This window comes from Chrysemys picta, chromosome 9 (genome assembly GCF_011386835.1).
Source record: "Chrysemys picta bellii isolate R12L10 chromosome 9, ASM1138683v2, whole genome shotgun sequence".
Taxonomy (NCBI): domain Eukaryota; kingdom Metazoa; phylum Chordata; order Testudines; family Emydidae; genus Chrysemys; species Chrysemys picta.
Genome location: NC_088799.1, coordinates 17,592,325 through 17,614,376, shown reverse-complemented (window position 1 = coordinate 17,614,376; position 22,052 = coordinate 17,592,325). Strand labels below are relative to the sequence as shown.

Genomic DNA, 22,052 nt, shown 5'->3' with positions numbered 1-22,052 from the left:
GGCACAGCAGCATCTGTCTGATTTGGGGGGGCGGGGGGGCGGAGGTGAAAGAGTGGCTGGCTAAGACTTGCGAAAACTGGCCGTGAATCTACATGTCAGACCCTTTCAAATACATTTCTGTAATTGACTTTATAGAATCCAAGGCATTTTGATCTGGAGATGCATCTCCTTCATAGGCCTTTATCATTTAGGCACAAATATATGCATGCATGACCTTTGTTCACCTGCCTGGCTTCCCCTATAAAGAGCCTAATTTTTTACTTTCACCAGTTTTATGCTGTGGTAAATCCAGTCATTTCAACAGCATTAATCAGGATTTACACTGGTGTAAGTGGGAACAGAATCAGGCCTATGTATGCATGTGTTCAGTAAGAAAAACCCTCCCACTAACCCTTTCTTTCCCCAGAAACACACTTCCTTTTCCTCAGGATCAATCATACGATGGATAAGATTTTTCAATATGACTCATGTTTGGTTGCCTTAATTTTTGGGTACCCTCCATGATACACTTCAATGGGGTCTGGTTATGTCAGGGTGGGTGCTTGGCTCTGTCTGAAAATTAGGCCCAGTGAGACATTCTAAGTTGGGCATCCAAAAATCATTGATCACTTTTGAAAATCTTAGCCACAGCTTCTGTAGTTCTTCCATGCAGAGTGCTCAGTAGCTTATGCCTACCCTTAGCAACCCCTGTGGCCAACGCAAGCACTGTGATCAGTTCCAGAGAAAGTTCCAGACCCTTCAGGACAGGGCTTAATTTCCCCTCTCTGGAAGATACACTGTGGCTAGCCGTAACAGGAACGTCCTCAGCGTTCCAGGAGCTACTATCCTCGCACTGCCAGACTATTTCATAACTGCAAACATACAGATATAATAGGCTGCCAATCGTACAATGTTGCATCAAGGACCGATCTCTATCTCTGGCCTCTTACTCAGTAAGCTAAAGAACTAGCACAAAGTAAACACTGTAAAGCAGCAACACAAAGTAAACACAGCTGCATATGGCTGTGAGGACCCTTCCCTGTCTATACTGTAAGGCTCCTCTCCCCCCCCCCCCCCCACCCCAGTTTGTAAGTTTGCTTTTAAATATATCTAATCAACTCTCCAATCAAAAAGAGTTTGAGCATTTCAGGATGGGACAGACAGTGTGTGCAGGAATAGGCAGTTGGTGAATACTGAGAAATAAATTCCTGGACTGCCCCATTTCCCCACACCAAACAGACCTTTGAGTCACAGCATCCTTCAGTGTTGCTCCTAGAGCAGGGGCGGGCAAACTTTTTGGCCTGAGGGCCTCATCGAGTTTCATAAATTGTATGGAGGGCCAGTTAGGGGAGGGGGTCGTGGCCCTGTCCCCACCTCCTATTTGACCCCCCCTCCCCCCGGGACTCCTGCCCCATCCAACCCCCCTATTCCCTGACGGCCCCTCTGGGACCCCTGCCCCATCCACACACCCCCGCTCCCTGTCCCCTGACCACCCCCGAGCCCCCACCGCCCCATCCAACCTCTCCTCTCATTCCTGACACACACACACCCCGGGACCCCTGCGCCATCCAACCACCCCTTCTCCCTGTCCCCGGAACTCCTGCCCCTGACTGCCCCCTGTTCCTCCCCCGACCCCTACCCACACCCTTGCCCTCTATCCAACCCCCACACTCCCTGCCCCCTTACCGCACTGCCTAGAGCACCAGTGGCTGGCGGCGCTACAGCCGCACCACCCAGCTGGAGCCGGGCCACACAGCCGCCACCGCACAGCACAGAGTACCGGGTCAGGCCAAGCTCTGCAGCTGCGCTGCCCCAGGAGCTCACAGCCCCACCGCCCAGATTGCGCCGGCGGGGGAGCGAGCGAGCTGAGACTGCGGGGGAGGGAGGACAGCAGGGGATGGGCCAGGGGCTAGCCTCCCGGGCCAGGAGCTCGGGGGCTGGGCAGGACCGTAGTTTGCCCACCTCTGCCCTAGAGTTTGGCACCCTTGGATACTAATCCTTGGAAAACTTGCTGGGATTGCTTAAGAGTGGTGTAAGGTGCTCCTCTTCCCCCAAAAGTGAAAGATTACAGAACACTGTGTGTTAAGTGTAAACTGTCTTAAATTGCCGGACACATTATTATGACCGAACCCTGGGGCTAGGATATTTAATCCATTCTTGGAGTGGTTTAGCTGGAGAAATAGGGAAAGAAAGATACAACAAAAAGGCTGCTGTTCCTCCTTCCAGGGCTCCTGAGGGCAATTTGGTGACAACCCCCAATCAGAACTAACCTGTGAGGAGGATTCTAGACATTACTGCTCAGAGCACCAATTTCTGACCCATTCAATTTTTAACTCCTCTTATTATAGCTGAGCTTGCCAATGCTGGTGCTACTTCCTGGGCTGCCCATCACCTCATTCCAGAGGGGAATCAATGAAGAGGGTGATTAACCAGTGTACCCCTGGTACACACACACACACACACTTCTTGAAGAGACTGCTGCAGCTACCCTAGACTTCAAGGTCACTTTTTTTTTCCTTCCTTTTTGAGGGTTTGTTTTTAATCCGTGATACTGCTAGCCATGGGTGGCATTTTTATGCTTGTACAGCCATATGATTCTTTCTTAATATTTTGCCTTAAAATAATGCTTTGAAGAGAGTTGTTGCCTTAGGGGGTGTTCCCTGCTAAACTGCAGCAGTTTATGATGGGTACTAGGTGCCTTTCCTTCGAGTAGGATGATGTTACATGCTTAGTTCAAACAACAGCCTACCCTAGATGGAAGATTTGTCAGATGATGATTATGATCCCAGTGGTTCAGATCAACATTTGCTTTATGATTCCAGAATCCCTGATTTTTAATAACTTTTGGTTTGTGTTTAAAATGCTTTATAAATTAGACATTTTAGATGTCAATATATTTATGATAATTACTTAATTTCGGTGCTGGTAAACTGTCTAGCTGTTTCTTAGACTGTTCTTTAAATTACCCAGGGTGTCATTTTAAGTTTTGTTTTTTCTTTGTCCTTTTTCTCTTCATCATCTTGCCAATTTTATCATGATGGGCCACATTATTTCCCAGCCCTCACCTGGCTGTAGAGGGGACTAGCTGGATGAAAGGATTTCCCGCCCACCTCACCCCTGAACAGCTGGGTTAGAGCCACTCAGGTCCAGGTCCTGTGCACAGCTGCATGACTGCTGCTACTTTCCCTGGCTCTCATGCAAGCAAGTGGGAGGGGAAAGGGTGGGAAGCAGGCAATAATGGCTCAGTCATCTCCCTCTGTGTGCTGACCAAGGAGCTGGCTGCACCTTTTCAGGGGTGCAGTAAATCACTTTTCCCCCTCCTGGCACAACAGGAATGTCCCGGGTGGAATGGTGATGGAGTCACAATAGCTCCTGCAACAACACACCCACGTGCCACCCTTTATTTAAAACTGCGCCTAAACACCACAATCTAGACCGGGGTGGCCAACCTGAGCCTGAGAAGGAGCCAGAATTTACCAATGTACATTTCCAAAGAGCCACAGTAATATGTTAGCAGCCCCACATCCGATCCCCCACCCACCACTCCCAGCGCCTCCCACCCACCAACAGTTCCGCTGATCAGCACCTCCCCCTCCCTCCCAATCAGCTGTTTCGTGGCGTGGAGGAGGCTCGGGGGTGGGAGGGAGGAGGAGTAAGAGCACAGCAGGCTCAGGGGAGGGGGTGGGAAGGGGTGGAGTGGGGGCAGAGCCAGGGGTTGAGCAGTGAGCACCCCCCGGGCAAATTGGAAAGTTGGCGCCTGGAGCTCCAGCCTCAGAGTTGGTTCTGTACAAGGAGCCGCATATTATCTTCTGAAGAGCCGCGTGTGGCTCCGGAGCCACAGGTTGGCCACCCCGATCTAGACCTATTAATTATGTTTAATTGTTGACATGTTTTCAAAGAAAAGCAGAACAGTCCCTAACCAGAACCTTCCCCCCCCTAAAATTCTCCCATGTGGCATTAGCAGCTCTAGGAAACAAGAGCCTGTTCATCATTCCTACATTTCCTTCCCACCCCAAATAAACAATAAATCCAGACCCTTGTTGTATATAAGAAAATATGAACATATTTTGCATTATCGGCCAAATTCTCCTGTTACACCAGAATGGCTTACTCCAGCAATAACTAAGAATGGAGTTTGGCCCTATGCTTTAAATAACGTTTTTTAAATGGTGGACTTTGGCTGCCTAGTTTGTTTAGTGAGATAAGATGGATGAAGCAGTATCTTTTATTGGACCAACTTCTGTTGGTGAAAGAGACAAGCTTTTGAGTTTACACAGAGTTCTTCTTCAGGTCTGGGACCAACACGGCTACAACCCCAGTGCAAACAACGTTTAGAGTAATTTTTCCTTTGATGGGACATAGCAGCGACTGCCTCTTCAGGATGCTAGGGTGACATTGGATTCTGAATGTTTTATAAAAACTCAAGGTTCAAGGCAGTGTGTGAGGGTTGAATTGGGGTTTTTTGGTTTGGGGTGGGTTTTTTTGGTCTTACCCAATTCAAACATACATCGGCTTTTGGCATACTCCACTATGATAAAACTAAACCTAGGAGGAAACTATGGTTATCACCTTCCAAGACTGTTAAACCACTTCCTCAAAGCAGTTCATACAAAGTTCTGTTCTTCTGTAGGGAACTTAAAAAGGGGACAACTTTAAAACTGTAAAAAAGTTATCAATCTAAGCACGGTCACCACCAAAAAGTGACTTAACCTTTTCTCTCAAGTTTGCATCTTTTTGAAAGACACTCATTTAAAATAAAAACAACAGGATCAAATCAACAGGTTGAACTCAATAGGAGTTTGCCATAGACTTCAGAGGGACCAGGATTTGGCCTACCTGGCATCTAAAAACAGAAAATCACTCTAAAAAGATCTTCTTTAATCAGGAGGAGAGTATGCACATGACTGCTGCATTATTTAGTTACTATGGTTACCAATAAATATTAACAGGCTGCTCCTTAGTTTGCTTTAATATAACAGATTTAATCAATTAGTTTCCCCATGCAATAATCCCATTCCAAAACAAGCATAAGATTTATCTCGCCCCTAAACTCCTGGCATTCTATCCACCACTAAGAGATGCTACAGGGTGTACTCAACTTCCAGAGTAAGGGTGGAGATAGTGTTCATGATGCTTTCCCATCTCCACACAAGGGAGAGTGGCCTGTATCATGCCCAAATACTGGGTCTCTCTTGGGACAACACACAACATTAAACAGGGAGTCACTGACCCAGCCTGTTGAGGTAATATATTTGGAACATCATGATCTTGACATGAGAGGTTCAGTTGGTTCTGTTAATATATTATGAAGTAATTCTATACACTCAGAGGAATCTCCACTCAGACCAATTGTGCCTCTTCTGTGAGATCAGAGTAGCAGTTTCAGACTGAACCACTTTAGAGCTAGTTTCAAGCAGCTGCCAGCATTATCGAGAAAACTGTTTCTGTGCAGGAGCACAGACTATCTTCCTAAGACAGTGGTTTTCAGCCTGTGGTCTGTGGCTCCCTGGGGGTCCGCAGACTATGTCTAAGTTTTCCAAAGGGGTCTGCAACTCTATTTGAAATTTTTAGGGGGTCCACAAATGGGAAAAAAAGGTTGAAAACCACTGTCCTAAGACCCTGCCCATTCTGGAAGCAGAATCGTGTTTGACAATACAATAGCTTAGTAAAACCATAATCGCACAAGCTTTGTAATGGGGTGTGAACTCCACAGCATCTCCAAAAGAGTTAACTGGAGCAGGAGAGCTCAGTTAGAGCACCTGATTGCACCTGAAGGCGGAGCCAGGCCCAATTAAAGACAAATCCCAGCTGGGGGAGGACCTAGGTGGTCACTGTAAAGAGAAGAAACCCAGATATGTCTGCGGGTAGAGAGGGGAAGAATTCTGCAGTGCTGCTTTTGGCAATAGAGACCAACAGGGTTGAAAGGAAGCCCAGTGAGAGCATTAGCCCTGGGATTGTCTCCTAAATAAAGATTTCTGGCAAGAGGCCAGGAGAGAGATGGCGAAGTCACCAGGGTGGAGCAAGTGAGCCCTGACAAAATGGCAGGACCTGGACCTCCAGGGAGGTATTTGATTGAGGAACATAGCCGAGGGGAAACTTAAGAGGGATACAAGTTTGAACCCAAGAAAGGGAGAAGTTGTTTAAATTTGCATTTTCAATTGGGATTTGTTGAAGGACTCCAGGCCTGTGCCTTGAAAGAGGATGAATCTTGGGAAGAGAAAAAGGTGATGAGTCCTCACATGAGGGATGTAAGTGTGACACTGACAGACCCCGGTCATCGTCGGGATTGAACCTGGGACCTCTGGAGTTTAATGTATGAGCCTCTACTGCATGCATATATATATATATATATAGAGAGAGAGAGAGATGTCTTGGTGCCACTAGATGGGACAGAACACCACACCCAGGAGGTGTGTGGGTTACATAAGGACCACTGGAGACCCGACCCAAGGTCTTGAAATTGTTTGTTGGGGTTCTGTTATCTTGCAAGGGGCAGAGGGAAACTATAAAGTGATCTGGCTGGAGGGCCATCACAAGTAGAGGTAGACCACCACAGGGCTGGACGAGCTGTCAGCAGGTGGCCCTGGACAAGAGGAGCCTGGTGTGCCATGCCCACCCACAAGGGGCATGTGTCAGCACTAAGTTCACTCTAATACATCTTGCTACATACTACAGGGCTTCAGACTTATTTTATAATCAAAGGGTTTGAGCAGTTTAAATGTCATGAGAGATGCCTGTGTTGAGCTTCTGGGGCTGTAATAGCTTTCCCCACCAACAGGTGGGGCTGCCCAGCCACAGGGCAGCTCCATGAGCGGGAGTGATGGAGGAGGAGCCAAACATGCTAAAGTAGCCTCCGCTGTCTTTTCACTTATTTCATCTGCTGTAGGTTTGGGGCAGAGGGTTGTAGACTCCAATCCCACCTGTCTTGCTGGAAAGGGGACTCATGTTTGCCCGTGGACATTTTGGATAACCATGTGGGAGAAGGGGAGAGCCCCACTTTTTGGCCCCATCACAGCTATAGCAGTTCACTGGGGCTACCTTTTCCTCCCTCGCGGCAGCAGGGATGGTGCAGGGGTATTTTCCAACTGAAAGACAGAGACTCCCAAAGGAATTGCAGGGTGGGGGGAAGAGACAGGAAAAAAAATAAGTAAATTGCTTATGCTTAGGGAGAGGAATAATTTCAGTTTTTTCATCCCCTAGAAGGCACAACATACACACCACACTTATGCTCTCCTACCTAAACCCAGGGAGCTGTTCCAAATTTAATCAACACGTGAACCAATCCAGCATGTATTATTTTAGTGGCATGAGTGCTTCTTCAACAGACCAATGACCTATATATGAAGTTCCTGTCCTTTCTGGGATCCCCAGCTGCAAATGAAGTTGGGTATCCTTTGCAACTGTGCTCAAAAAGAAACTCCCATAGCAATAGCACTGATTTCTTTTTAAGTATCTAACACCTAGAGGGCAAGCCCACCACAATCAGCCTAGTCTATTTATCATTGATAAAAAATGTTAACATCTATTCAATGCAAAACTTGTTCTCACCTGCCTAAGCACAAAGAGCGATTAAAACTGATTACTGTACTTCCTGCTAGCAGAAATATTGAACAGCTATTTTGTACGCCAACCCCAAATGATACACTGAAAATTAGAGCTACTTTACTGTAAATCTATACAGCCAAAGCTATTGCTGACTTTCTTTTCAAAGGACCGCATCCAGGTCCATAAGACCATGCATGGTACAATCCATGATTCAAAACAATCCAATTCTAATGGTAGGTCACTTGGTTTGTCTTCATACACATCCCTGCACTGAGTGAATAATACAAATCTCCATGCAGTTAAGAGTATTGCAGGGGTATCAGATAATTAAATGCCAGGACACAAAAGAATGATGCATGCTACTAGCTATGGTACAGCTTGAACAGCAGCAGAAAAGAAGGTTCCCCACACCCTATTCCTAATGTGTGACAAACCCCTGGTATGGAGGAACCGTCTATACGGATATCGAGTTTGGTTTCCACATCCATTACTTCCTCAGCCTCTTACCTGTTGTAATGGTGCTTTATGCAATATGAACACTTATCCACCAAAAAACAACTGAGCCACTGAACTTTCAGTTAACTGCAATGGTGAATGCTATGCAGGGTCCAGCTGCAGAGGCTGACAGTCGGCTTGCCAGTGTATGCAGAATTTGAACCTCCAAAAGCACCCCCGCAAGCACACACATCTCCTTCCATCCCATGACACCATTTCTTCCTAAAGCAACACCAGTCCCATGGCAACTCCCAATCTCCAGACTCACTCTTCCTATCTTCTAAGGAGAGGGGAGGCTAGGCCAGGAGGCCCAAACTCTCACCTCACTCAATCTTGGAACTGGTTGGTCAGCCAGAGAATAGTCGTCTGGTGTACAGGAAACCAATACTGTTCCCTTGACATCATAACATAGTCATAGTCTGCCCCTGCAGTTACTCTAGCATTTCCAATTATTTAAGCAGCCATTATCTACTAGCTGCCCTGGATTTAGATGAGTCACCATTTGATGCCTCTAGAAAACTTCAAGGAGCAAGCTCCTTGGCCAACAAAGGGAACAAGTTTAGAAGGAGAGAGAGGCAGGCCATTTGTATATCCTTGCAAGAGACAACAGTGAGAATGGGAGGGCTGAGAGCTTTCAAAATAGCATCTGCTCTAGTCTGTGAATTGTTCATGACCCTGGCCACTGTTCACAAATTTAAAAAGAATCTAAATCCACCCTAATTACAGCTGGACTCAGGATTATAGTGCTACATTTTGCAAAACCTGACCATTGACCAAGGCCAATTTTAAACTTAGAAAAAAAAAGATTGGGGTGGAGGTGAATGGGATAAAGACAGAGCACATGCTATGGAACCCAGAGACTAGACTGCAGCACTGCTAACAATTATTCCTGAAAGTGCCTGTACTATACCCCATTAGGAGATGTTTTAGCGCCTCCAAACATGGACATGTATTACAAATACTGTAAAATAGGTAACGCATGCATTGCCTTAATCAACTCTTTCCATTGTTGGAATTCAGCTGCCAGAACCAGGGACCCTCTCATTTAATATGAAATCTCATAAAAGGTAATAAGCCTGCTCCTTCATCGAATGGGGCCTAATTGCCCAATGCCATTTGTGAACTTACAGTATGAAATCTTAGTAAAAATTCTTATTTATATATAAACTGGCAACCAGCTTACCTTAAACAACAGATTTAGAAATAAAACAGATACCTTAGATGGGAATACAGTCATGTTTCACATGATAAATTTAATTCTTCCCAGGTACAGTAGATAAAGGAATTTGGTCAAAGTGTTCACTAAACTGAATTCTGCCAACTCCACTCTAAACATTTAAAATAAAGATCTTTGTACACAAGGTGAGAAGTGGGAATGAGTGGAAAAAAGAACTGAAATTCTCAGATGAGGTTACAAATCAAGGCTAAATAACTTTCAGTGAGTTGAAAATCTGCAAGATACCATATAGATACCAAAATTAGGAAGCCTTATTTGCTGTTCATAATTTGATCATAATATGGTAGCCATTTATTATCCTTCATTATGATGTTCTTTGCCACTTCTGGAGTGATTGAGAGGGTGCCTTTCAAGTAGGGTTGCCAACTTTCTAATAGCACAAAACCGAACGCCTCACCCCTGCCCTGCCCCTTCTCTGAGGCCCCGCACCTGGTCGCTCCATCCCCCCTCCCTCCATTGCTCATTCTCCACCATCCTCACTCACTTTCACCAGGCTGGGGCAGGGGGTTGGGGGTGGTGGTGCAGGAGCTGGGTGGGGCAAGAAGTGAGCGGTTCAGGATGCACAAGAGGACTCCAGACTGGGGTAGGGGGTTAGGGTGTGGGGGCAGGGATGAGGGGTTTGGGGTGCAAGAGGGGGCTCCGGGCTGGGGCCAAGGGGTTCAGAATGTGGAAGGGGGTGCGGGCTCTGGGGGGGGGTGGGCTCTGGGGTGAGCGGTTTGGTGTGCAGAAGGGGACTCAGGGCTGGGGCCAAGAGGTTCAGAGTGTGGAAGGGGGTGTGGGCTCTGGGGTGGGTGGGGCTGGGAGTGAGGGGTTTGGTGTGCAGGAGGGGGCTCAGGGCTGGGTCAGGGGGTTGGGGGGTTGGGGAGGGTGTGGGGTGCAGGCTCCGGGAGGGAGTTTGGGTGCGGGAGGGGACTCTGGGCTAGGGCAGGGGGTTGGGGGGCGGAAGGGAGTTCGGGATGCAGGGTCCTGGCAGCGCTTACCGCGGCTCCCAGGAAGTAGTCACCAGGTCCCTGCTGGCCCTAGGCACATGGGCAGCCAGGGAAGCTCTGTGCGCTGCCCTCGTGCCTGCAGGCACCGCCCCAGCAGCTCCCATTGGTCGTGATTCCTGGCCAGTGGGAGGTGCTTAGCCAGCACTCAGGGCGACGGCAGCATGCAAAGCCTCTGTGGCCGCATGCGCCTAGGGGCCGCAAGGACCTGGCGGCTGCTTCCAGGAGTCGTGTGGAGTCAGGGCAGGCAGGGAGCCTGCCTTAGCCCTGGGCCCCTGCTGCACCGCTGACTGGACTTTTGCTGACCGGAGCCGCCAGGTCCCTTTTTGACCTGGTGTTCCGGTCGAAAACCAGATGCCTGGCAACCCTATTTAAGAGAAGTACACTATGCACAAAGTAGCCAAGTCTTAAAACAACCAATCTAATAAAAAGTTATCTCAAAACGACATAAACAGAGCCAACACCCCAAAGTCATCTCCAGCTCCACAACTGAGCTCAGCCTGGTGCAGGCTAGAACAGTGCTCCTGATCTCTCTAACCTCTGCTGCCCTAAAATGTTCAGAGCACTGCAATCCAATGCACCTGTAACAGTACCAGCATGGGTCTTGCAGAACTTCTCATGAAAGCATGACTAGCAAGAAGCACCATCACAAGGATTGCTGTGGAACCTGCTCTGAGGTTGGTGGAGCAGTATCAGTAATGCTTTGAATGATGCAAGCTGAATAGTGGTGATGATGCAGTGCTGGGGGCAGGGAGAAAGTGACAGTTGTCTCACTACCAGATTAAAGTTGCAGTTCTTTGTACTAGCAAGGAGAATTGAGGTAGAAGCCGTGAAATATCTGCTTCCTCATTGCAGAAACTGACTTGTTCAGGGTGGTGCAATGTGCCTTGCTCAATAGTCAAAGTGAGCACGAAAAGGAGCTTAAATTCAGCCCAGGAATATTACGTTTGTTTATGTTATCCCTCACCCTAAGTACAAGAATACCTCCCTCAACACAAGTGCACTTGTGATGTTGCACAATAGGCAGCAGCAGTGTGAAACTGACTGGAATCACAGAATGTTCTGTTTCAGACCCATGCTGCTGTGGGGGGCGGGGAAGGGGACAACCCTATGCAGCAGCAACACAGATGAAGTTGAACTGGATGGTGCTTGGGAAGAGAAGAGATGGATCAAAGTTTTATCAGTTCTTACTCCCAGCATGCCCGCTTGGTGTGAGAGATGCAGAGTCAGATTAATTGATGTTTTTGTTCACGTATTTTATTAAGAACATTTTTAACAGACCACATTACAGACAGAAATAGTAATGCATAGTTCCTATATACCACTTTTCATCAGTAGATCTTAAGTTTGTATTTATATATATTTAATTACAATACACCTGGACTACTCCAAACAAGGTCACGTCACCAGTTGAAGCAAGGGACATCCCCTGTTTCAGATAATTGTCTGGTGGCTTCCCCAGAGCCAATCGATTCTGTAGACAATCAGCTTGCATTTTAGCTGATGTGGCAGCTTAAGTCCTGGTGGGTCGGACAGCCTTGGGGAAATCTGTAAACTGTCCATAATAGGGCAAACCATCCAGAAGGTTGAAATCTGAAGGCCAGGAGTCCTGCTGTGTTGCTTGCCCAAAGTATAGTAAGGTTTCAGGGTTGGAATGAGAAGAATGCTTGAAGCCTTCAGATAACTGGGGTTCTACTCTAATGAGTGCCAAGAATAAGATAGTCAAAGACATTTAGAAGTAGGATGGTTATTGAGATAAGGGATTAAAACAGGATAGATAAACATTCCAATAAAGCTAGTTTATGCCTGGGATGGGGGAGACCAGGAATTTTTAAGCTCTAGAAATCACTGCCAGCTCCATTTAGTCTCCAAGCCATCAGAAAGATAAGATTGGGTTCTCTTAGAACTGTCAATGCACCCCTATTCTAGCTACGGGGGGAGGGATAGCTCAGTGGTTTGAGCATTGGCCTACTAAACCCAGGGTTGTGAGTTCAATTCTTGAGGGGGCCACTTAGGGATCTGGGGTACAATCAGTACTTGGTCCTGCTAGTGAAGGCAGAGGGCTGGACTCAATGACCTTTCAAGGTCCCTTCCAGTTCTAGAAGATAGGATATCTCCATTAATTTAATTTACCCCTATCTAGTCAATAGCCAAACAACATCAAGCTAATTATTAAACTCTTTAATATGATATAACGTGAAAGATCTTTAAGGCAAATTAAATAAGATTATCTCCAAGTTTTGAATACGTAATGCTAAGAGAATAAGATTTAAAAATAATCAGTCTCCTGGGTAGATCAGTTGTTACCTTCTTTATATAACACTTTACAACTAGAAATTCTGTACAGTAATTCCTCGCTTAACATTGTAGTTATGTTCTTGAAAAATGCTACTTTAAGCAAAATGACGTTAAGAGAATCCAATTTCCCCATAAGAATGATTATAAATGGGGGGGGGGGTTAGTTTCCAAGGAAATTTTTTTTGCCAGACAGAAGACTATATATATATAAACACACACACACTATAAGTTTTAAACAAACAGTTCAATACTGTACATGGCAATGATGATTGTGAAGCTTGGTTGTGGTGATGGAGTCAGAGGATGGAAGAGGGTGGGATATTTCCCAGGGAATGCCTTGCTGCTAAATGATGAACTAGCACTCGGCTGAGCCCTCAAGGGTTAACACATTGTTATTAATGTAGCCTCACATTCTACAAGGCAGCATGAATGGAGGGAGGAGACACAATGGACACACGGCAGTGGCTGCAAACATGCCACGCGGAAACTGAACGTGATGACGAACCCACGCTATCCCACTGGAGCGCACCACTCCCTCCACTTTCCAAAGTGCTGGGCGGTGCATGTGTGTGTGAGACAGAGATACACACCATGTGTGTGTGTGAGAGAAAGACGCACATTGCCCCTTTAAGTACGCTGACCTCACTCTGAGTACACTGCCTTTTTAAGTAGATCAGCAAGTTGAGACAGCAGCTTCTGCCAGCAAGCTCCCTCTGTCCTGAACCATGTAGTGTCCCACCCTGCTCTGTGGAGATGGAGTACAGGAGCGGGGGGGCAGGAGCAGGGGGAGAGGGACACCCTGACATCAGCACCCCTCTCCCTTCCCTCCCCATCCCCTGCACAGCAAGCAGGAGGCTTCCAGACGCAGCTCCAAGGCAGAGGGCAGGAGCAGCACATGGGAGTGGGGGGGAGGGACACCTGAACTGCCCAGCAACTGATAGCCTGCTGGGCGGCTGCCGCAGAGGGAACTTAGGGGAGCTGATAGGGGGGCTGCCGGCCCATCTTGGTTCCAAGCCCCCACCAGCTAGCTCCAACGGGCTGCTCTTCCTGCAAGCAGTGGACAAAGCAGCGTCTGCCAAACAACATTATAAGGGAGCATTGCGCAACTTTAAACAAGCATGTTCTCTAATTGATCAGCAACGTAAAAACGAAACAATGTTAACCAGGACGACGTTTAGTGAGGAGTTACTGAACAGGGATACATTAATGTAATAGGTTTTTGAATGTGCTCTGAACAATTTTATAAGTCAGCACCTGTCCTCTCTAAGTTTTGCTTCCAGTAATTATATTGTGGGTCACAAAAGCCGCACTACTTCCTCTAAAGTCCAATAGGAATATATTTTGAGGTAAAACTCAGGAGATAAAACTCGGACATGTTCTGTTCTGCAGTTCTCAATTCCCTAGTTTCCAAGGTTAATTTTCAAATACAAAGACTCATCCCATGTGAGCAGAGGCCATAGAACCTCCTTCCCCCACCCCTTGCAAAACAGCTGTCCTACTCACAGTTGTGGAGTCATCCATTCCTACTGGCTCCCTCTCCCTCAAACCCTTTCTCTCATTTGGGGAAGAGTGGAAACTCCTCTGATAAATTAAATTAAAGGCCTGAAGCAGAGAAAAGGCACAAGCCCCAGACTAAGTGCTAAATTCAGCCCTGGTATAAGCAAATGCAGTTCCACCTCAAAAAAGTTTCATCCACTTGAACCCAGGTTGAATTTAGATAAGGAAAGTCAGAAACCTAAAAGATGGAACAGGGATCAAACTTCTGAAAATACAGGTCTGTCGCATCTTACGCGCATTTAACAAGCGCGATTTCAACTTTACGCGATCGGCAAAAAAACAAAAAACAAAAAGAGAAAAACAACACTTTTAATACTATACATGTAGTGCGGGCGATTTCGCCCGCCATTGAACTCAATGGGGTTTTGGCTATATGCGGTTTTCACTTTACGTGCTAACCGCGGAACGGAACCCCCGCGTAAGATGAGACAGGCCTGTAGTACCCTATCAGCCAAAGGCACGAAATGCTGCTTAATTTCTCCATCTCTGTCAGTTTTTAAACCAAGATTAGGTGTTTTTCAAAAAGATCTTTTCTAGGAATTATTTTGGAGAAACTCTTCAGCCTGTGCTATACGGGAGGTCAGATTAGATGACTCCAGTGGTCCCTTCGGACCTTGGAATCTATTCACTGAGAGTTCATTCAGGCATCAGGAACTGGCAAATGCAATAAGAAAGGCTCATATCTCCTCACCTAAGTAGGAAAGCTGGAAAAATTATGTAAATATTAAAAGTAAAGGAGTGGCATGTAGGTAAAAAAGAAGATAGGGCTCTGCTTTGAATTTTTTCCCCAGAAGAGGATCCTCCCATATATTTATAACTAAAAGTCACCAGCAAATCCATCACCCTTCCACTGAATCTTATCTTGATCTATCTCTCTCCTGCTACTGCCACCACCTCCACCCAACCCAACCTTTTTTCTGTATCAAATGCAATGTATGTCTGTCTACTGGACCCAGTTTGGGCTTGCAATCCCTTCTTACCCCCTCACTAGCTTCTGTTTAGAGTATTTCCGCATACTTATACTTCCAAAATTATCACAACAACAGCACCCATATCCTTACAGAACAACTGATTATGACAAAAGAAACATGGGAATAGTGTGGTCCACTAATTATAGATTTTGTTGCTGTTCTAATAAGAATAACCTTCTCAATGATCTAACCAAGTTAAAAATAGTGAATGAAATAATTCAAAGCTAAGTGTTTCTACAAAGCCAAGTGTTTAGGTTTATTTATTCTAAATCAAAATTCTTTGCCATTGGCAATGGTTTCTTATTTATTTTTAGCATTAAAGTAATTAGCACTCTTCCACAAGATGATCTGGGGCTCTTTACATTACAAAGAGCTCCAAAGAAAGGAAACCTAGAAAAGTAAATATTTGTAGTCACCAGCTTTTTAAAAGGACACTGTCAATTTAAAATCTAAGTCACTTAAAAATAAAAGTTCAAAGTACAGTCAGATATGGAAACTGCCCTTGAGTTTCTCTGCCAATATTTTTGTTTTGTGTTGTTCAAAGCATATATTCCTTTAAAAAATATTTTCTTCTCCCCTGTTGTTTTGTGAAAGACCCACACTAACAACAGGGGAAATGGACTATAAACAAATAACCGGATTCTCCAGCTTGTGTAGTCATTTATATTTGTGCTAAGAGGTCATAAAATACCACCAAACCAGAATTCTCCACACATTTACAGAAGTGGTAGCATTGTACACACACTCTTCATAAATGGAAATGGCTAGGGCTCTACCAAATTTACATTCCATTTTGGTCAATCTCACGGTGATAGGCTTTTCATTATTTCAGCTATTTAAATCTGAAATTTATTGTATAACAATGGTGTTGTAATTGTAGGGGTCCTGATCCAAAAATGAGTTGTGGCAGGGTCAGAAGGTTATTGTAGGGGGAGTTGTGGTACTGCTACCCTTACTTTTGTGGTGCTGCTAGCTGCAGTGCTGCCTTCAGAGCTAGGCAGCTGGAGAACAGCGGCTGCTGTCCAGGAGCCCAGCTCTGAAGGCAGAGCCGCCTCCAGCAGCAGCAGCGCAGACGTAAGGATGGCATGGTATGGTATTGCAACTCTTACTTCTGCACTGCTGCTTGCAGAGCTGGGCCCTCAGGCAGCAGCTGACACTGTCCAGCTGCCTAGCTCTGAAGGCAGCAGCACAGAAGTAAGGGTGGCATGGTATGGCATTGCCACCCTTACTTCGGCTGCTGCTGGCGGGGCACTGCCTTCAGAGCTAGGTACCCAGCCAACAGCCGCCGCTCCCTGGCTGCCCAGCTCTGAAGGCAGCAAAGAAGTAAGGGTGGCAATACCATGATCCCCTCCAAAATAACCTTGTGACCCCTTGAAACCCCCTTTTGGGTCAGGACCCTCAATTTGAGAAACTGGTCTCCCCCATGAAATCAGTATGGTGTAGGGTAAAAGCATATAAAAGACCAGATTTCATGGGGGGAGAGGGGGGGGGGGGGAGACCAGATTTCACGGTCCGTGATGCGTTTTTCATGGCCGTGAATTTGGTAGGGCCCTAGAAATGACTAAAGAAGATGCAAGGCAGTACAGAATCAGGCTCTAAGGACTGTAAAATGCAAATGATAGAGAAAATGGGGGGACTGGGACAGTGGGTGGAGTAAACTTTTTTTTTCCCAATCTCTTTCATTTCTATTAGTCTTAGGTGTTACTTGTAAAAATAGTAAGCAAAAAAAATCCTATTCGTGTGTTTTCTAAACTGATGGTGTCTCTTCATTTTTCTTACAAAGTGTTCATATGTGTTTTGTAGTAAAAGGTTTATTACTGCCAAACAGGGCGTCTTTCAGTAGGAAATCTTATCTACATAGTAGATATGTTGGCAATGTCTCCCAGAGTCCAGGATAAGTGCTTCTTTAAAAAAAACACATTATAAATCAAAATAATTGATATTTGATTTTTCTTTCATATTTTAATTGTTCAATAATAAATTAAAAGTAATCAAAAGTAAGAGGGCTGTAACATAAAACACTGCATGATCCATTATGATGACCTTTTAATTGAGTTCTTCTGTCTTATTATGCTTTTATGTATTTGTTTATTTTGATAGGAAAATGGTCCTCAACATAATGTTTAGAAAGTGAATGTTTATAAATCAGCCCCAATGACTACCAGCTATAGATTCCTTCTCCTTTATTTGGATAGTATGTTCTGCTTTTCTTTAGTTTAGTGAGAGCAGCAGAAAACTTACTGAATTTTTATTTCAGTAGGCAACAGTTGTTCCTGTTTCTCTCTTTCCTCTTCAAGTAGTGTTGGCAAAAACGCAAACTAGCTAAAGCAGGGGTAGGCAACGTATGGCACGCGTGCTGAAGGCGGCATGCGAGCTGATTTTCAGTGGAACTCACACTGCCTGGGTCCTGGCCACCGGTCCGGGATGCTCTGCATTTTAATTTAATTTTAAATGAAGCTTCTTAAACATTTTAAAAACCTTATTTACGTCACATACAACAATAGTCTATTTATATATTATAGACTTATAGAAAGAGCCCTTCTAAAAACGTTAAAACGTATTACTGGCATGCGAAACCTTAAATTAGAGTGAATAAATGAAGACTCGGCACACCACTTCTGAAAGGTTGCCGACCCCTGAGCTAAAGGAACCCTTTAGCCATCTGCCACATACCCATCTCCCAGCCAAATGTTTATACATCCTTGGCTACTAGAGTGAAGATTCTGTCAAAAAATTCCCATGGCATTATAGTATTTCAATTTGAGGTAATAAAACTAAGTAGTGATGGTTTTAGATCAAAGGTGGGCAAACTATGGCCCGCGGGCCACATCCGGCCCGCGGGACGGTCCTGCCCGACCCCTGAGTTCCTGGTTGGGGAGGCGAGCCCCCGGCCCCTCTCCCGGTGTCCCCCCTCCCCAGCAGCTACGCCGCCACACAGGCAGTGCTCTGGGCAGCGCTCTGGGTGGCAGGGCTGCGCACTCCTATAGGGCAGTGCGACAATGTGTCTGGCTCCAGCCAGGTGGCGTGGCTGCCAGAATGGCATGGTAAGGGGGCCAGGGCCTGGGGATTGGATAAGGGGCAGGTGGTCCCAGGAGGCAGACAGGGGACAGGGAGCAGGGGGTGATTGGAGGGACAGGGAGCAGGGGGTGATTGGATGGGGCGGAGGTTTGGGGGGGGAGCGGTCAGGGGACAGAAAACCAGGGGTGGGGGTGGGGGGTGGATAGGTGTGGGAGTCCTGGAGAGCCTGTCAGGGGGTGGGGGTGTGGATAGGGGTCAGGGGATGGGGAACGGGAGGGATAGGCGTGGGGTTCCGGGGGGCCTGTCAAGGGGTGGGGGTGTGGATAGGGGTCAGGGCAGTCAGGGGACTGGGAGCAAGGGGGTTGGATAGGGGGTGGGGCCCCAGGGGTGGTTAGGGGTGGGGTGTCCTGGGAGGGGGCGGTCAGGGGACAAGGAGCGGGGCGGAGTGTCAGAGGTTCTGAGAGGGGCACTCAGAGGGTCGGAGGTGGGAGGGGCTCAGATATGGGGCGGTGGCCAGGCTGTTTGGGGAGGCCTAGCCTTCCCTATCCAGCCCTCCATACAGTTTTGCAACCCCGATGTGGCCCTCAGGCCAAAAAGTTTGCCCACCCCTGTTTTAGACCAAGCTAAACATGTTCAATAATTCATTCTCTCGAGATTAATAGACTGAGAGCCCAATCCTGCTGCTGTATAAAGGCTGCATTAACATCTATAGTATTCATCCTACATATTGATGTATGTGATTGGATGTTTAATTATCATAACATGATCAATATTCATTTTCTAGCCACTTGGAAAAGTTTTTGGAAGGAAACATAAACAGTAAGGCCAAAGTTTTCAGAAACAGATACAGATTTGTGTGTGCCTGACTTGAAACCAGTAGGGCTGGAGGCTCAGTGGTACTGAGGACCCATACCTCCTGCTGAACTGATGTTTCATGCATAAATTTGACACCTTGCACCTAATTTTCAGAAGTGCTGAAGTAAATGGGAGCTGCAAGTTCTCAGCATCAGGTACAAAGTAGTTCAGTCGGGGGCATCCTAAAACTGATGCACAGGATGAATGGGCACTTTTAAAAATGTGGTGCTTTGAGCCAAGAAATTCAGAGCCCCACAGGTTATTAACAAATCTTTATTAAAAAAAAAAACCCTGTAAGGATGTTCTACAAAAATATACCTATTATTAAAATATTCCTCTCCTGGTGTAGCTGCATGACAGGTGTAATGCACACCAGCCACATAATCTCACAGCTGAATCTCACGGCAGCAGACTCAGAATAAAACAGGCAAGACAACTTAAAGCAACTGGCAAAAGTAACTGTGTAAGAAGTGTATTTGTGTTGCTGGATGAATAAGAACAGGAGGACGCTGGGAGTGTTCCTTTTCAATCAGGAGATTGTAAAGTGCCTTGGGATCCTGGGGATTGAGAGATAGGGGAAATTCTGGTCCCATCAGAGTCATGGGAGAAACTCCAATTGACTTCAATGGGGCCAAGATTTCAGGGACACTTGGTTATATGGAGACAAGGGGAAACACTGGCATGTAGTTAGCAAAACCTGGTGTCTGGGGAGGGCAGTAAACTTGGTGAGCATTAGGGAGCTGCAGCCCCGGGCTCTGCATGGGCGGGGGGAGAGAGCATTCAGGAGCCACTGGGACAGGGCAGGGTCGGTGTGAGTCCCCTGCAGAGGTCACTGCAAGCCGCATTACCTTGTAGCTGGGCTGAGAGCGACTCTTGGTGCTGCTGGTACTTGAGCGCCACCGCCTCGGCTTTCCTCAGCTGGCTCTGTAACTCGTAGTACAGCACGGCCCCGTAGAGGAAGCCGAACGCGACGGTCAGGAGCAAAAAGGTCTGGAAAATCCGCTTCTGTTTTCGGGAGCACATCCCGTTGCCCATAGTCCCTCCTCGGGTCCCGGAGCCCCCCCACCCCAGGCGGTTTAGCAGCAGCTGGAGGAGGAGGAGGAGGCAGCATTGGGCACCAAGGGACAGAGCCGGGAGGAGGGGACCCTGAGCGCTTAGTTCAGCCCCCTCCCACTGCTACTGCCCTGAAACCCGGGAGCTCTCCGCAGCCCGCCCGTCCCGAGCATGCTGCAGCCCGGGGGCTCTCTGCCGCGGGAAGGGGGCTCGGTGGCCGCCGGCGGGTGGATGGGGGCGGATGTCTCTGCTCTAGAGAGCAGCTTCCTGCCCCCCTCCTGCCTTACTCCAGGGCGGGGAGAGGTGGGGGCAGCAGCTCATCTGCTGGGGTGACTGGGCGCGTGCTGGAGGATGGGGGGGAGTGTCTTTACACAGCAGCTCCCCTGGTCCCTGCCATCCTATCTGCGGGTCTTGAGGGCTGGGGCGGTATGTGCGCTGCAGTGCTCCTGCCCAGGGTACCAGTGTGTCTGTGGGTGCTGGGTTAGGGGGACTCTGTATAGCAGCTCCCTGCTCTCCTGCTGGGGTTGCTTTGGGAGATGGTCAGAGGGCGAGCGTGTTTCTCTGTCAGCTCCCTCCTCTCCTGCTCGCTCTAAAGGGGGGTGTCTCTGTGCATCAACTCCCTCCCCTCCTGCTCGCTCTAAAGGGGGGGGGTCTCTGTGCATCAGCTCCCGCCCGCTCTAAGGGGGGGTGTCTCTGTGCATCAGCTCCCTCCCCTCCTGCCTGCTCTAAGGGGGGGGGGCTCTCTGTGCATCAGCTCCCGCCCCTCCTGCCCGCTCTAAGAGGGGGGGTCTCTGTGCATCAGCTCCCTCCCCTCCTGCCTGCTTTACCGGGGGGGGGTCTCTGTTAACCAGCTCCCTCCCCTCCTGCTCGCCTTACTCTGCAACCACCTGAACGGGAAACAAAGGAAACTTCCCTGCCTGCCCTGGCCACCTTCCAGCCCTTAACTTACGTGTCACCTCCGCTCCTCGGCTGCTCGCTGCAGTGGAATCCCCGAAGGAAGTCCCGCTCCGGGCGCTGCCTCATTGGGCCCAGCCTCTGCCCACTCCCCTCCCTTCGGGAGCAGTGTCTGTGCGCATTGGGTGCCCGCTGTGTCCGTCCGGCTCACGGGGCGCTCTCCTTCCCTCTCCCCGCCTTCTCCATTCCTGGATCGCCGCCCCTCGGAAGACAGGACGCTGGAGAGCTGGGAGATGCATGTGCACGCACGAGTGCTATGCGTGTACCTGCCGGCTGCCAGACATGAAGTGTGCGTGTATACACATTCCAGCTCGGGACACAAGCGGGGTGTGTGTGTGTGTGTACACTCCTGCTTGGAAACAGACTCGGTGTGGGTAGCTCTTAGCTGTGGGCACAGGTTGTGTGTGTGCCCACACACTTTTCAGCTGCAGGTTTTTATGTTGTACAATCCAACTACGGTGTCAAGTATCAGAGGGGTAGCCTTGTTAGTCTGGGTCTGTGAAAAGCAACAGAGAGTCCTGTCTTAAAGGTGCCACAGGACTCTCTGTTGCTTTTTACAAATCCAACTACGGATTCGTCTGGGCTATGTGTGTGCTTTCCAGCTGTGCACACCTGTAGTGTGTGCATGTGGCAACAGAGGACAGTTTGTGAAGGTTGGAGTGTTGTACACTCCATCTGCAGAAAGAAATGGTGTGTGTGTACATTCCAACTACATACTGCTCGCACATTCCTGCTGTATCTCTTTTCCAGGTGCTGGGTGTGTAGGTTCCAGCTGCATACATAGATTTATTGTGTGTGTGTGTGTGTGTGTGTGTGTGTGTGTGTGTGTGCGCGCCAGCTGCATACATGGAGGTGGGTGTAGGTTCCAGCTGCATACACAGATGTATTGTGTGTATGTGTGTTTGTAGGTTCCAGGGACATACATGGTTGTATTGTGTGTGTCAGTTCCAGCTGCATACATAGATGTGTGAGTGTGTGTAGGTTCCAGCTGTTTATACAGATATTTTGTGGGTGTGGGTGTGTGTTCCAGCTGCATAGACAGACGTAGCGTGTGTGTGTGTGTATGTTCCAGCTGCATAGACAGACATAGCGTGTGTGTTCCAG

General features: G+C 47.7%; 1 protein-coding gene across 4 annotated transcripts in view; it reads right to left on the bottom strand.

Annotated features, from left to right (window-relative positions):
* Nucleotides 1-21,241, bottom strand: part of GOLIM4 (golgi integral membrane protein 4) — a 66,478-nt gene extending 45,237 nt beyond the window's left edge. For 3 of the 4 annotated variants that reach the window (XM_008164982.4, XM_065557817.1, XM_065557818.1), the window contains exons 1-2: nt 20,944-21,241; nt 19,790-20,027 (exon numbers count right to left, since the gene is read on the bottom strand). In XM_008164982.4, the coding sequence (XP_008163204.1) occupies nt 19,790-19,976 (187 nt within the window). In that variant the 5' untranslated portion in view covers nt 19,977-20,027; nt 20,944-21,241. The remainder of the gene's footprint in view (nt 1-19,789; nt 20,028-20,943) is intronic. The other variant, XM_065557819.1, reaches the window with a different exon arrangement.
* Nucleotides 21,242-22,052: the final 811 nt, after the last annotated feature.